The 16,674-nt window shown below is 46.5% G+C and overlaps 1 protein-coding gene across 2 annotated transcripts in view; it reads left to right on the forward strand.

Annotated features, from left to right (window-relative positions):
* The first annotated feature begins 450 nt into the window (after positions 1-450).
* The window catches only part of NFRKB (nuclear factor related to kappaB binding protein), a 57,299-nt gene continuing 41,075 nt past the window's right edge, over positions 451-16,674 (forward strand). Inside the window, exons 1-8 of one of the 2 annotated variants that reach the window (XM_040326242.1) lie at positions 451-574; positions 4,070-4,214; positions 5,838-6,042; positions 7,716-7,843; positions 9,211-9,385; positions 9,480-9,581; positions 11,035-11,108; positions 14,243-14,327. In XM_040326242.1, the coding sequence (XP_040182176.1) occupies positions 4,080-4,214; positions 5,838-6,042; positions 7,716-7,843; positions 9,211-9,385; positions 9,480-9,581; positions 11,035-11,108; positions 14,243-14,327 (904 nt within the window). In that variant the 5' untranslated portion in view covers positions 451-574; positions 4,070-4,079. The remainder of the gene's footprint in view (positions 575-4,069; positions 4,215-5,837; positions 6,043-7,715; positions 7,844-9,210; positions 9,386-9,479; positions 9,582-11,034; positions 11,109-14,242; positions 14,328-16,674) is intronic. The other variant, XM_040326241.1, reaches the window with a different exon arrangement.

Here is a 16,674-nt window from a genome sequence, read left to right on the forward strand (position 1 = left end):
GCACCTGGGTGGCCGTGGGAGAAAGAGAGGGCACCTGGGTGTTTGGAGAAGTAGAGGGCACCTGGGTGTATGGAGGAGGAAAGGGCACCTGGGTGGCCGTGGGAGAAGGAGAGGGCATCTGGGTGTTTGGAGGAGGAGAGGGCACCTGGGTGGCCATTTCGTGAAGAAGAGGGCCCCTGGGTGGTTGGCAGAGAAGGAGTGGGCCCCTGGATGTTTGAAGGAGAGGGAGATGGCCAAAATTGGAAGAGCTGGTCCTTGGGCGCTTGAAGGAGGAGAGAGTGCCACCCTTCTCTCCCCCGAAGGACCAGCTCTTACAATTTTGCATGGTTAAGGCCTGTGAGGTCGCGCATGCGCGGTGGAGCCTCGCGATCAGATGTATTGATGGCGCACCGGATATGACGCGTTCGAGATCCTGCATGGGGTCGAGACTTTTTTTTTAATCACAACACCGGAAGTGTTTCCATCTTGTGCCTTGTTTGTTTCCGGAGCACCACTTCCGGCAGGCTGAGCGGAAGCCGGTACCGGGAAGAATGAAGCGACGAAGGAGAGGACGGAGCGCCGAAGAGGGGAGGAGGTAAGAGAAGGACTATGACTCTCAGCATTTCCTGTGCACAGGGGAGACTGTGACTCTCAGCATTTCCTGTGCACAGGGGGGACTGTGACTCTCAGCATTTCCTGTGCACAGGGGAGACTGTGACTCTCAGCATGTCCTGTACACAGGGGGGACTGTGACTCTCAGCATGTCCTGTACACAGGGGGGGACTGTGACTCTCAGCATGTCCTGTACACAGGGGGGGACTGTGACTCTCAGCATGTCCTGTACACAGGGGGGGGGGGGGACTGTGACTCTCAGCATGTCCTGTACACAGGGGGGGGGGAGACTGTGACTCTCAGCATGTCCTGTACACAGGGGGGGGGGGGGGGGGCTGTGACTCTCAGCATGTCCTGTACACAGGGGGGGGGGGGAGACTGTGACTCTCAGCATGTCCTGTACACAGGGGGGGACTGTGACTCCCAGCATGTCCTGTACACAGGGGGGGGGGGACTGTGACTCTCAGCATGTCCTGTACACAGGGGGGGGCTGTGACTCTCAGCATGTCCTGTACACAGGGGGGGGGACTGTGACTCTCAGCATGTCCTGTACACAGGGGGGGGTAACTGTGACTCTCAGCATGTCCTGTACACAGGGGGGGGTAACTGTGACTCTCAGCATGTCCTGTACACAGGGGGGGGACTGTGACTCTCAGCATGTCCTGTACACAGGGGGGGGGGACTGTGACTCTCAGCATGTCCTGTACACAGGGGGGGGGGACGCTGTGACTCTCAGCATGTCCTGTACACAGGGGGGGGACTGTGACTCTCAGCATGTCCTGTACACAGGGGGGGGGGACTGTGACTCTCAGCATGTCCTGTACACAGGGGGGGGGGGACGCTGTGACTCTCAGCATGTCCTGTACACAGGGGGGGGGGACTGTGACTCTCAGCATGTCCTGTACACAGGGGGGGGGGACGCTGTGACTCTCAGCATGTCCTGTACACAGGGGGGGGGGACGCTGTGACTCTCAGCATGTCCTGTACACAGGGGGGGGACTGTGACTCTCAGCATGTCCTGTACACAGGGGGGGGGGACTGTGACTCTCAGCATGTCCTGTACACAGGGGGGGGGGACGCTGTGACTCTCAGCATGTCCTGTACACTGGGGGGACTGTGCCTCTCAGCATGTCCTTTACACAGGGGGGGGGACTGTGACTCTCAGCATGTCCTTTACACAGGGGGGGGGGGCTGTGACTCTCAGCATGTTCTGTACCCAGGGGGGGACTGTGACTCTCAGCATGTTCTGTACACAGGGGGGGGACTGTGACTCTCAGCATGTTCTGTACACAGGGGGGGGACTGTGACTCTCAGCATGTTCTGTACACAGGGGGGGGACTGTGACTCTCAGCATGTTCTGTACACAGGGGGGGGACTGTGACTCTCAGCATGTTCTGTACCCAGGGGGGGGACTGTGACTCTCAGCATGTTCTGTACCCAGGGGGGGGACTGTGACTCTCAGCATGTTCTGTACCCAGGGGGGGGACTGTGACTCTCAGCATGTTCTGTACCCAGGGGGGGGACTGTGACTCTCAGCATGTTCTGTACCCAGGGGGGGGACTGTGACTCTCAGCATGTTCTGTACCCAGGGGGGGGGGACTGTGACTCTCAGCATGTCCTGTACACAGGGGGGGGGGGGGGCTGTGACTCTCAGCATGTTCTGTACCCAGGGGGGGGGACTGTGACTCTCAGCATGTTCTGTACCCAGGGGGGGGGGGGGGACTGTGACTCTCAGCATGTTCTGTACCCAGGGGGGGGGGGGGGGACTGTGACTCTCAGCATGTTCTGTACCCAGGGGGGGGGGGGGGACTGTGACTCTCAGCATGTTCTGTACCCAGGGGGGGGGGGACTGTGACTCTCAGCATGTTCTGTACCCAGGGGGGGGGGGGACTGTGACTCTCAGCATGTTCTGTACCCAGGGGGGGGGCCTGTGACTCTCAGCATGTTCTGTACCCAGGGGGGGGGACTGTGACTCTCAGCATGTTCTGTACCCAGGGGGGGGACTGTGACTCTCAGCATGTTCTGTACCCAGGGGGGGGGACTGTGACTCTCAGCATGTTCTGTACCCAGGGGGGGGGACTGTGACTCTCAGCATGTTCTGTACCCAGGGGGGGGGGACTGTGACTCTCAGCATGTTCTGTACCCAGGGGGGGGACTGTGACTCTCAGCATGTTCTGTACCCAGGGGGGGACTGTGACTCTCAGTATTTCCTGCACACAGGGGGGGGGGGGGGGACTATGACTCTCAGCGTGTCCAGCACGGGGAGGACTATGACTCTCAGCGTGTCCTGCGCGCGCGGGGGGGACTATGACGCTCAGCATAACTTTCGAAAGAGAGAACTGTAACTCTCGGCATGGCTTTGAATCCGTGCAGTAAAGAGTGTTTATTAACCACTTAAGCCCCCGGACCATATTGCTGCCTAAAGACCCAAGGTGTTTTTACAGTTTGGGACTGCTTCGCTTTAACAGACAATTGCGCGGTCGTGCAACGTGGCTCCCAAACAAAATTGGCGTCCTTTTTTCCCCACAAATAGAGCTTTCTTTTGGTGGTATTTGATCACCTCGGCGGTTTTTATTTTTTGCGCTATAAACAAAAATAGAGCGACAATTTTGAAAAAAATGCAATATTTTTTACTTTTTGCTATAATAAATATCCCCCAAAAACATATATAACATTTTTTTTTTTCCTCAGTTTAGGGCGATACGTATTCTTCTACCTATTTTTGGTAAAAAAAATCGCAATAGGCGTTTATCGATTGGTTTGCGCAAAATTTATAGCGTTTACAAAATAGGGGATAGTTTCATTGCATTTTTATAAATTTTTTTTTTTTTTACTACTAATGGCGGCGATCAGCGATTTTTTCCGTGACTGCGACATTATGGCGGACACTTCGGCCAATTTTGACACATTTTTGGGATTTTTGTCATTTTCACAGCAAAAAATGCATTTAAATTGCATTCTTTATTGTGAAAATGACAGTTGCAGTTTGGGAGTTAACCACAGGGGCGCTGTAGGATTTGGTGTACACTGTGTGTGTTTACAACTGTAGGGGGGTGTGGCTGTAGGAATGACGTCATCGATCGTGTCTCCCTATAAAAGGGATCACTCGATCGATGCAGCGCCATAGTGAAGCACGGGGAAGCCGTGTTTACACATGGCTCTCCCCGTTCTTCAGCTCCGGGGAGCGATCGCGACGGAGCGGCTATAAACAAATAGCCGCGCCGTCATCCCGAATCGCTCCCCGAGGGGACCCGACCGCCGCAAGTCGCGGGGGGGGTCCCGATCGGACCCCCCACCCACGTCTAGGAAGGGACGTACAGGTACGCCCATGTGCCTGTACGTGCCATTCTGCCGACGTATATGTACATGCGGCGGTCGGGAAGTGGTTAATAGAAAGTGGCATATTTATTTCCCTGCCCCCCTCCCTATTATTTTTATACATTTACAGTATTTCTTCATCTTTTATTTCCTCCTTTAGATAATCAGTCATGGATCCTCTGGACACAATGCTGAATGACCCCCTGGATCTGGGGTCGGGTGTGGGCAACCATAGGACCCCCATCATGGAGGAGTGTTTACTGGGAGGAACCAGAGTTAACCTTCCTGAAGACCTGCTGGAGGATGTGAGTGGCCATATCTGTGCGTACGTGCGTGCGCCGAGCCCCGAGATACTGACAGTCTGAAAGAATGCAGCTCATTAAAGTGGAACTTTACCCGAAATGCAACTTGATAAGAATTGATGTTCTATAACAAGGAACATGCATACCACATTAATAATTATGCTGCCAAAATTAGTGTGTGCTGTAAATTGCCCTCAGAATTGCTCCCGTTTCTTCTTGCTGGAGGCTGCCATTTTGCTGAAGCCCAGAGCCCCTGAGCAGCAATGAATAATAAAGTGTCACTAAACCCATTGATTTAAAATGGAACGTTGCCCATAACAACTTAATAAAATATATTATTTTGCAAGGAACATTAATAATAATTTTACCTGAAATTGGTGTGTGCTGTAAATTGCCTCCAACATTGCTACTGCTACTTCTTGCCAGAGGCTGACATTTTTCTGAAGCTCAGAGCCCCAGCAGTAAATCATAAAGCGGAACTAAACCCATCAATTTACCAGTTTAAAAAAAAAAGTTACATTCCTGGAACGCTGGATGTGCAAACTGTCACATTTGCTTGTGTGCTCAACCAAACTGTCAAACCATCAAACTGCTGGTGTCATAACTGATCACACATGCAGCACCATGGCAGTTGCAGCTCAAATAGAAGCAGCTTCCTTGGCTGTAAAGAATAGGAGGTTTAAAGGGGTTGTAACGGTAAAACATATTTTTTCTAAATAGCTTCCTTTACCTTAGTGCAGTCCTCCTTCACTTACCTCATTCTTCCATTTTTTGCTTTTAAATGTCATTATTTCTTCTGAGAAATCCTCACTTCCTGTTCTTCTGTCTGTAACTCCACACATTAATCCCTGGTGTGGAGTGTTGTGCTCGCCCCCTCCCTTGGACTACAGGAGAGTCAGGATGCACACTAACGCACAGCTCCTTTCTCTATCTGCAATGTAGAGCGTCCTGACTCTCCTGTAGTCCAAGGGAGGGGGCGAGCACGATACTCCACACAAGGGAGAAAGCCTCACATTACTGTGTGGAGTTACAGACAGAAGAACAGGAAGTGAGGATTTCTCAGAAGAAATAAGGACTTTTAAAAGCAAAATGGAAGGATGAGGTAAGTGAAGGAGGACTGCACTAAGGTAAAGGAAGCTATTTAGGGGGAAAAAATGGTACCTTTACAACCCCTTTAATTTTCTGACTAAAGTTCCAATTTAAAGGTGTATGTAAAGCTCCAACATGAATGGAGTGGAAAGGGTTAGACCCCTTGTCGGGTTTTTATTGTTGTCTGTGTCCCCACTGGGGAGATATGATCTGTCTATTTATCCCCTGTTCTGGTGATGACTGTCTAAGAGGGGACTTTCTTTCACCTTGGGAGATTTCCTCCCACTTTCTTTTGTCTCAGTGGTGGGAAGTGAAGGAAAGTCTCCCTAATAGACACAGCAAAATAAATAGAGGTTTTATCCTTACCATATCCACCTCCTCAAAGTAAAAAATAAAAAAGTTTTGTGTATAATTGCTCTTGAAAAAGGAACCAGTGCAGTTACTTGTAGACTTGGTAGTGCTCATGGTTGGGATTTTTATTTTGTCCACTTCTCCACCCTTTATATATAATAACTTTTGTCCTTCTTGCCCCCACAGCCCGAGCTGTTCTTTGATGTGGTCAGTTTGGATACGTGGAAGAACGTCTTGTCTGACTCTCAGCGGGAACATCTCAGGCAGTTCCTACCATCCATCCCAGAGGAAAACACCCGCCAGCAGCATGACGACATCATCCAAGCTCTGTTTCGGGGAGACAATTTTCGCTTTGGCAACCCACTGCAAACTGCGCAGAAGCTCTTCCGAGGTAGGGGTCTCCTTTTTATTTCGGTTACATGTTGAAACTAACAATGAAACTGTATCGGAAGCCAAGCTTCCACTTCTTCCCACACTGCCCCCCCCCCCTTTTTTTTTTTTACATTTTGTATGGATTGGTGAAGGGCTAGAACTGTAGCCCATAGCGTCATCAAAGGGCCCCACATAATGTACATTGTATGTAATGAAGACACTGGTGGGTGCTCATTTATGTAGATGGCCAGAGATCTGGTGGGTGCTCATTGAAAGCGGAGGTCCCACTAAAAAAAATAAAAATATTAAAAGCCAGCAGCTGCAAATACAGCTCCTGACTTTTAACATATGGACACTTGCTTGTCCAGGGTGCCCACGATGTCGGCAGCCAAAACCGAGCAGTCGCTCGTCTCTCGGCTGCCCCCACCGCCATCCTCAGTGAGGGAATCGGGAAATGAAGCGTTGCGGCTTCACTTCCCGGTTCCCTATTGCGCATGGGCGAGTTGCGCTGCGTGTCTTCACTGGTCCGCGCTGTGTTCTGGGAGCTGACTCTCCCAGAAGACAGCGGGGGTACAGAGTAGGTGCCGGAAGAGGCGTAGATTACAGAGGTGATCTATGCCAGAAAGCGGGAGCAAATGCCTGTATTGTATACCCTCCTGAAAGGTGCAAAATGTGACACCGGAGAGGGGGAGGGTTCCAAAAAGTGAAAGTTCCATTTTTAGGTGCCACTCCACTTTAAGTAGACAGCCAGAGATCTGGTGGGTGCGCACTTCAGTAGATGGCCACAGACTTGGGGGCATGCTACAGGTGTGGTTGGAGACTGGGGGCATGCAACATAACATTGCTAGAGATTACTGCTATCCCTACATCCCTTTTGGAAATCGACTGGATATAATAAATTAATTGGCTGGTAGAATCCAGTTTAATACGTATTTTCTATATTGTCCCTGAGTGAGCACCCAGGCAAGGAACACACACACTACTGCCTGGTAAAGCCCAAGGGCTGCACAGTGGGTACCAAAGAGCAACTTGTAGACCTCGCACCATAGGTTTAGTACCAGGAGGGTAGAACCTCAGTCATGTTTTTTTTTATTACTTAAACAGGAAGGATTATATAGGGCAGTGGAATTTGTCATGTGAACACTGGCAGATCTGTTCCAGGGAGCCTGTGATGCTGTGTGGAAAGCCCGGAGGCGGGTTGTTTTACAGAGTGGCAAGGGGGCTGTGTTCAGCATGCATACTCAGTGGGGAATCCAGAGAGCTCTGCTTGGGTAGTGTTGCTGGTTGCTATGATAAAGCATTTTGGAGTATTTCCTCCTTTGTCAAGGTACTACCTCCCCGATTGTTCGAGAATTAAGTCCAGTGTGGGAAAAAGGAGTCAGTGGAGGAGGTGGTCCAAGGAATGGCTTCTTGCAGTTGTCCTGAAATAATAAAGTTTTGCAAGTGTTGGACTTTACAGTGTGACTGTCGGGGAAAGGAAGAGCCCCTGCTTTTTACTCAGACAGCCGAGGAAGTGATTCACAATAGAGGACTTGAAAGCAACGGGGAATAGTTATAATTTATTTATTTTTTATTTTTTTCATAACTTTTTTTTTTTTTTTTATTTGTCCTATGATCAACTTTCTTTTTAATTCAAGTGAGCAGAGTTTTTTGCTTTAGATATTTTTATAACATACTCTTTCTTTGTGTTAGATGGCCACTTGAACCCAGAAGTTGTGAAGTACCGCCAGCTCTGTCTGAAGTCCCAGTACAAACGTTATGTCAGCTCACAACAGCAATATTTCCACACCCTGCTTAAACAGATCCTGGCCTCCCGGAAGGTGAGTGTGAGCTCAAATGGGAGATGCATGAGAGGTGTCCCCTGGCCACCTGGAAGGCGAGTGTGAGCTCAAATGGGAGATGCATGAGAGGTGTCCCCTGGCCTCCCTGAAGGCGAGTGCAAGCACAGTAGGGAGAAACACGAAAGGGGTCACCTAGCTTCCTGGAAGGCGAGTGTGTGCTTAGATGGGAGAAACACAGAAGGAGACACCTGAAGGTGAGATCAGATGGGAGATGTATGAGAAGGTCTTTCTGTCCTCCTGGAAGAGGGAATGTGAACTCTGATGGGAGATACATGAGAGGGGCTTCCTGGAAGATGTTTGCTCAGATTGGTGAAACAAAAAAAGGGGGGGGGGTCCCTGGTTTCCTGAAGGTGAGTAATTGCAGATGGGAGAAGCACGAGAGGGGTGTTCTGTCCTCCTGGAAAGTGAGTTTGAACTCAGATTGGAGATGCAAGAGGGGGAGCCTCACAAAAGGTAATTGTGAATATGGATGGGAGATGCACGAAAGCGGCTTCCTGGCCTCTCAGAAGGCGTCTGAGCTAAATTGGGTTTGGTTTTAGAAGAGAATAATTTGCATTGACTATCCTTATGCAGGTTTTTGTACATGGCCGTGTCTGCTCAGTCTTGGTGCATTCTACACGTACTCGCACAAATGCTCGGTATCGGTCCCGATACCGGTACTAGTATCGGTATCAGGACAACCCACCCTTTCCCAGCTTCTACCTGATGTTCCTGCCAGCAGTCCTCTCTCTGTTTATTGTAGTATTGTTGCCCTACTCGGAACCTTCCGATAGATCAATTATATGTTGTAGTCACACCAACGGCATTTCATGTATTGTGCAGGTCTTTAAATGAGAGGTATTTCTAGCAGGGCTCCTCCTCTGAGTGTCGTGCAGGAAATGGACAAAGAGAAGATTATGCAATTTTTGAGCACATTAAAGTGTTAAACCTAATTTATATTTAAAAATGCATGAATGCCCTTTGGGGGGAGGGTTTGCGAATGGTATGGCTGTTTGCTCCATATGACTTCCAAATGTTAAATTCCTACTTTACCTGGCATCCTTTTGGGTTGGGGGTGGCTGGTGGCATAATATTTGATTCCCCCTTTATACCTGTTCTTACTGTTTTTTAATATGCCACACTTGCATTGTGGATTCCTCCCTCCCCCACTCCCCCCCCCCCCCCAATAAACATATTGAAACGGAAAAATGCATGAATGCTTAGAAACTGATGCCCCCTTTTTTACATACTATACTGCTATTAGATCAGATCAAACTTCTACAATATCGGGGCTAACATTTAATTGTCTGTTTAGAAGTCTCTCTCTTTCCCTGATTTATGCTACGTATGTTTACCCCGGCATGCAGGAGCTTTTGGACCTTGCCAGAAAGAATGGTCCAGACCTGGTGATGAAACGGAAAGCCACTTCTCCACGGAACACACCGGAGGAGCGAGAGAGACGGGCACAGCGGCGGTACCTGAAGATCTTGCGAGAGGTGAAGGAGGAGTGTGGGGATGGTACACTGTCCTCGGAGGAGGAGGGTAAGAATCTGGCTCGGAAAGTATGCCTTATCAGGATATTCCCTGTTACACATGTGCAGATCTTGTTTCTTATGGAATTTTATTTTGTCTTTAGATTTATCCTCTTGGCTCCCGGGGTCGCCTACCAGTTCTCCAGGGACTAGCTTACCACTCCGCTCTGTCCCCACTCTGTCCACACAGGACATGAAAACTGCAGGTAGGTCCTGCCAGAATATTTTATGTCATTGTTTAATGTTCTGTTAAAGAGGACCCCTCCTTTGGAAACTGTGCCTAGAAACGGCATGTAGAGGTCAAAGAACTAGTCGCCAGTACATACTTGTGGTCTCACTGCAGCTGATCTTGTCTGCTATGGCTTTTTTAACGGAGGCAAGGAGGCAAGGCTACGCTAGCTAGTGTCAAAGTGACCCCACTGATGACTGTTGATCATAAAGGAGCAGCAGTAGAGGTTGAGGAAGCACAGATCCACAGAATGGATGAAGCAGAGAGATCCTTGCACTCTAGGTCCTCGGGTACAGCTTCTTCTCTAGAAAGGAGAGCAGTGCAGTAATGTGGCAAATTTATTGTTGACTTGTTCTGCTTTGTGTTTCTGTTTTGTGGTGCCCATTTTGGTAGAGGAACAGAGATATCCTCATGTCATAGCTACCCCTCTGACTGATGATCTAGTGCCTGGTGAGGTAACGATTAAGAAGTAGTGAGAGGCAGAATAAGCACAGATTCACACAATGAATGAAGCGTGGAGATTTACGCAATACAGACTCCTCTCCAGCAAGCAGCACAGTAGTGACGAGACCAAATCTCACGCCCAGTTGGATGAGGTTGGAAGCAGAAGTGCCTTAGATAACCTTACACTGCAGACATACAGCTATTGGGAATACGGCACATGAGTGCCTAGGCACAAGAAGTACACTGCTATTTTCCAGGAGCAGTTAAAGACAAAGGGTAGATTTGCAAATTGCAACTCTTCCCCCTTCTTTTTTTTTTTTTTTCTTTTTTTGTTATGTTCACTATATCTTCCAGAATCCTCTTCCAGTCTCAAATAGCAGCTGAAGACATGGGAAAACCATAAAATCAGTTTTGTCTTTACAGATGAACAATGCTTTTGCTATTAAGCTTGTAAAACAGATTACAAAGAAATATTGTTCATTGGTCAACTGGAACCATTGGTTCTAAAGGCAAAAGGTTTTTTATCTTGATGCATTTATCTGTATTGAGATAAAAAAAAAAACAAAAAAAACTTCTGGGTGCAGCAGCCCCTCTAACACTTACCTGAGCCCCATCTGGATTAAGTGATGTGGCACGAGAGCCTTGGCTGTCTGGGTCTCTCCCTCCTCGTTGGCTGAAATGGCAGAAGGAGCACAATTGGCTCCCGCTGCTGTCAATCAGTGATCCAATAGGGAGCGGGGCCGAGCTGCAGCTTCATGTCTAAATGAACACACACAGCCTCAGACTCGGGGTCCCTTTATCAAGCTGCTTGCTGTGGGGGCACTCACCAAGAGGGAGAGGCCAGGAGCGCCGATGAGGGACCCGAGAAGAGGATCTGGGCTGCTCTGTGCAGAACCACTACACAGAGCAGGTAAGTATAACAACATTTTTTTTTTTAATGCAGAAAAGTGGAACATCTGTAACTATGTGACATCTGTTCTATGCAGATAAAGTTGATTTGACAGAACGGGACTTGAAGATGATGCTCCGGAAACATCGTGAGAAACAGAAGCTTCAGCCGGTGAGTGTGCATTATCTTCCACAATCAATTAAAAAAAGAGCATAATTACTAAAGTTATTTGGCTTTCTTCCAGCCTAAAAGTACCATAAATACTATAATCATGCTAGTTACAGGTTCCCAATAAAGGAACCCAGGGGTATAGGCAATCATTTAGAAAGGAGAGGTCAGGCAGGAGACAAAGTGTTGAATATTGCCACTAGGAAGCTAAAGATGTGACTCTTACCATGTTAAGCTTGATTCCAAGTACTATTTGGTATCAAGTGATACCACAAGGCCAAGGAGAAATTATGTAACCAGTTAATAACCACTTGACCTCTGAAAGATTCCCCCCTCCCCGTGCGTTATTTTAACTGAATTGCACGGTGATGCGACTCTTCACCCAGTTAAATTGATGTGTTTTAAAAAAAAAAAACATTTCACACAAATCGAGTGTTTTTTGGTGGTATTTAATCACCTCTGTGTTTATTTTTTGCGCTATAAACCAAAAAAAAAATATTTTGGAAACAAAAAAAAAAAAATTAGTTCTGCTATAAAACATATCCAATAAAAAAAATTGAAAAATATTTTTTTTTCCACACAATTTAGGACAATATGTATTCTTCTATATATTTTTGGTAACGAAATTCCTAATAAGCGTATATTGATTTTGCGCAAAAGTTATAGTGTCTACAAACTATGGGGGAGATTTTATATATATATATATATATATATATATATATATATATATATATATATATAATTATTTTTTGCTAGTAATGGTGACTTATTGCAGCAGACATTCGGACAGTGATCAGTGCTAAAAAATATGCACTGTACTAATGACACTTGCTGAGAAGGGGTTAACATCAGGGGCAATCAAATGGTTAACTGTGTGCCTAACCAGTACTACGCTGTGGGAGGCCTTTTTACTAGGGGAAGACATGGATCCCAGTCCCTGCTTTGCAGAGACAGATGATCAATGCCTTCACTCCTGTCAGAACGGCGATCTGCCTTGTTTATCTAGGCGCCTCTGCTCGATCAGTGGTTGCCGGCGGACATGGAGTCCGCTGTGCCTGCCAATCGGCTCCCAATGTGTGTGATCACAGTGGGAACAAACCTCCGGCGGCACGCATGCGTGCCCTCTACCCGTAAGAGCTGGATCACGTATGTATACCTGGTTCAGCACAGAGGTGCCGCCCTGTAGCAGTAAAACTGCTATAGGGCAGACCTTAAACGGGTAATGCAGGCCAAAGACTAAGGCTGCATTCACACCTAGGCGTACAAAATCGCGGCGTTTTGTCCCGCAAATTGCGGCGACAAATTGCGGCGTTTTGTACCGCGATTTGTGGCGACAAAACGCCGCGATTGTGAATGCAGCCTCACCCCATCTATGGAGATGGTTCACATCTCCTATGCCGAACGCCGAAAGCCGCCTGAAAAAAAGGTCCGGGACTTTTTTTCAGGCGTTCGGCGTGGAGATGTGAACCATCTCCATAGAGGGCAATGTGTTTTCATCCCTCCAGCGTCTCGGGGCTGCTGCGGCGTCACACTACAGGCGACAAAACGCCTAGGTGTGAATGGGGGCTAAGATTAGTTATAATTGGAACATTCATATAGAACTACACTCATCTGGCCAAATATCCAATTTAAAATTTTTCACCAAATCTATTACACTTTGGTAAAGATACATAAACTGGAGTTATGTCCCACTTGCCTTTGTTTCAGTGACTGCTGTGAAGAAGTTCAGCCGTTCTAGGGATGGGTAAACATTAGGACTTCCCAATACATACACAACCTTCAAAACCCATGATTTAAGTATTCTTAAATATGTACAACCCCTTAAATACACTAAATTGTAGTTTTCTACCTTTTTACTTAAAAACCATCCTAACATAGGAAAAAAAACACTTGTTGGGATAGAAAAGGATATTTAATGCCAATCTCCATCTTCATAATTTGACCTACAAATTTGGGTACAAACCACAACACTGACATAATGTGACCCGGATCCTTTATTACATTTTCCTCCTAGAACCCTGGTGAATCCGGGTTGTGATTAGTATCAGAGTTCATTATATACAAGGATAATGTGTACTTCTTCCCTCAGCGTAACGGGATCCACCATAAAACCCCCGTCTTCTAATGAACACAATTTTAAAATGTATGGCAAGTTTGTTGTAATTGGGAGAAATGTTTGTTTCTTTGTTTTTGTAATTGCAAAATACCAATAAAATGCATCTTACAAAATCAGCTAAAGATGTAAGAGCTGCCCTGAACATCTACATTGTCTATATCATATTGTACAAATTATGCTGTCACCAAAAGTAATACCAATACAGCTGTTTAGATTAGGGATCGACCGATATAGTTTTTTTTTCAGGCTGATATCAGGTGCCAATATTCTGTAGATTTAGGCCCCTTTCACACTTGTAGAACTTGTCCCACGATTTGGGATTGCAAAGTAGCATGACAAGTCGTTCTTCATGATAACCATTCATATTCGTACGACTTGAAGTTGTGCCTACTTCAAAGTAGCCCCTGCACTACTTTGGTCGGACTTTGATGGAAGTTCAGGTTCATAGTTCATAGAGGTTCATAGAGGTTCATAGACCTCAATTCTCCCTGAAATCGCTGCAAAGTCGATTTTGAAGTCGTGGTAGTGTGAAAGGGGCCTAAAACTTTATTTTTTTTACTGTAATGTAAACATCCCTTGTGACAGTAATAGGAAGTGACAGGTACTCTCTTTGGAGGGATCGGTGGTCTGTAAGACCACAAGCCCCTCCTCTGCACTTGAAAGTATTTAAAACGTCAAGATCTGCATTTTTGAATACTTTATATTTTTTAAAACTGGCGCCTTTAAGATGTCCCCTTCCGCTGCTTGTAATAGCAGCCGAGCGGCTGTTACAAGAAATCTGACTGCTCTAAACCACGGTACCCCTTGAAGCAATATTGATACGTTTTGTGACCGATACCGATGCAAAAAAAGTGAATATCGGCCGCACAGATAATTGGTCGACACCTAGTTTAGATCCAGCCAATCACAGTACAGCTGTCACTTTTGAATGAATTTTCGGAAGAGCAATTTGGATGGTTCCCTCTGTTTCACTGATGTGCAGTCATAGATCGTATATAATCCTGTTGTCATTCTCCTGTAGGATCACCCTGATCTGATGACGGAAGATATCTCCATGAATGACATAATGACTCGGGTCAATGCTGGACGCAAGGGATCTCTAGCAGGTAATTGACACTTGCTTTTATATGGCTCCTTGTTGTTTTCACAATTCAGAAATGGCTCTGCCACCTAAACTGGCCAAAATCTTCCTGCAGTAAAGGCTTGTTCTGCTAATGGCAAGATGATAATATGGAGCAACTGGGTATAAAGTGGGAGTATAACGGTGCCATAAATAGCCACTGTTATATAAAACATATAAAGTTTATTCATCTAAAATTAGAAAAAACATGCTAAATGAAAGACTAACAGCGCTGGCACAAGATAAAATGAAGCCGTTTTATAAAGTGTGGGACCCATGGATTATATATCTGACAAACGATCCCAGGACGATTACAAATTAGATTGAACCCGTAACATATGTTCCTGAGCACAGAGCTATACTCCTTCTCTCCCCCTCCCTTTCCCTTATTTTCTTTCCCCCCTGTAAAAAAAATGTTTCTTTACGCCATCCCACCCCTCTTTTTTACTTTTGTTTGGTTTAGATACTTTGTTCTTCTTTATCCTCGGCTAGACCTTGTTCTTTTAAGATGTTGAGGGTGCTCCCCGCAACCGGAAGAGCTGGACTCATCCGATAGATGGGGAGCTGGTTTTTCCTGGTGGATGGAGCAATACTCTATGGGTAATAATAGAGAGCATGAACAACTTCAGACTAAACCGACCCCCCGTTATACTTACCCGACGCCTCGAAAGTCCCACGCTCAGCCCTGACATCCTTTTCGCCACTCAGCCTGGCCTTTGATTGGCTAGAGCGGATGGATTGAAAGCAGCGCAGCCATTGGCTGGCGCTGCTGTCAATCGCATCCAATGACACGGAGCCGAGTGATACAGTGAGCGGATATGGCCGCTCGCTGTATCACGGAAGCGCCGTCGCAAGGACTCCACACAATGCGAGGGAGCTTGCATAATTGTGTGGAGTTCTTACGGGGAGGACCAGAGACAGCCGCTGAGGGACCCCAGAAGACGTGGATCGGGGACACTCTGTGCAAAACGAGCTGCACAGTGGAGGTAAGTATAACATGTTTGTTGTTTAAAAAAATAAATAAAACATTTTCCTTTACAACCCCTACAGAAGTTGTAAAAAGCCCAATGTAAAGCCGAGACGATTGTTCCTTGTACTGTAAACTTTAATGAAAATCATTGAAACTAAAATTATAAAAAAAATGGGTTCAATAAAAATAAATTTCTACGTATACATATCATATTGAGCATTTGTGTTCAAAAATTAGATAGTGACAACATGGTGTTTGATCCCAACATGTTTCGCCAGGATTGACTTCAGGAAATTTACAGGTCACCAGTTTTCACAGGACTATGGTAGAAAATGAAGTCCTATATAAAAAACATAAAGAAAATATTTATTGAGATTCTTAAATAAAAAAACCATTAGTATGATTGGCTAAATATTCAGTCTGTCCAAACCATTTAGAGCTTAACTAATGAATCATCAAGGAAAGTCACTGGACAAGTCCACAGCGCTTTGGGAAGATGACTTTCTATAGAAACTGTGGGTTATTTTCCCATTGCGTTACAATAACTTTGTAATGAGTAACTTATAGGGGCTGCCATTGCTGGCCATTTTTTGAAAATACTTTTAGCCTGGCTTCTTTCATGACAGAATTGCCATAAATAGAAACTCCAAGGACCATTCAGCACTCGCTTAGAGGCTGAGACGGGTGTCAGGCACCTGGCGGATCCAGACTTTATGGTCATGATGCGGTGCCCAGACTGAAAACGGGTCAAAGGAATGCAAAACAAATTGCACTCCTGTGACCCATAGGAGAAGCCCAGCCAAACAAGCTTTGGCTGTACTTCTCCTTTTAATTTGTTTGTGGCTGTCTGCCTAGGAGTGAGGTGTCAGGAAAGGGTTAATGCCTGGGTCGCTACCAAGGCTGCTGGTTGAAGCAGGTTTAAACCATCAAAAGCAGTAGAGAGAAAGTAGCGCCAAACGGGCACCTGCACATTTGCATCCTTGTTTTGGCTGCCAGAGGACCTTGGTGGGCAGCTCTGGATTGGGTTCCCAGAGGGGGTGGCGCTGGTACCCAGCAATACTTTGGCATGTCATAGGCACATGCTGAAAACTGAAATACTGGCAATGACAGGCATGTAAGTAGCTGAGCAGTCGGGTGTAGCATATGAATTGTGGGAGGGAAATGAAAGGCTGTCAGAAGTTTGACTGAGTTCTACGTTTATAAACATGAACCTTTTTTTACAGCAAACCGGTGAATTGTGATTGGATAGTTATTGTACACGGTGAAGTTTTCTGCTCCATGCTCTTGGTTACCACAGTTAACCTGAATCATGCTACAGTGTAGCAATCTGATCTGTATTTTATATCTGAAGGGCTTAAAGGAA

The sequence above is a fragment of the Rana temporaria genome, chromosome 10 (assembly GCF_905171775.1).
Source record: "Rana temporaria chromosome 10, aRanTem1.1, whole genome shotgun sequence".
Lineage (NCBI taxonomy): Eukaryota > Metazoa > Chordata > Amphibia > Anura > Ranidae > Rana > Rana temporaria.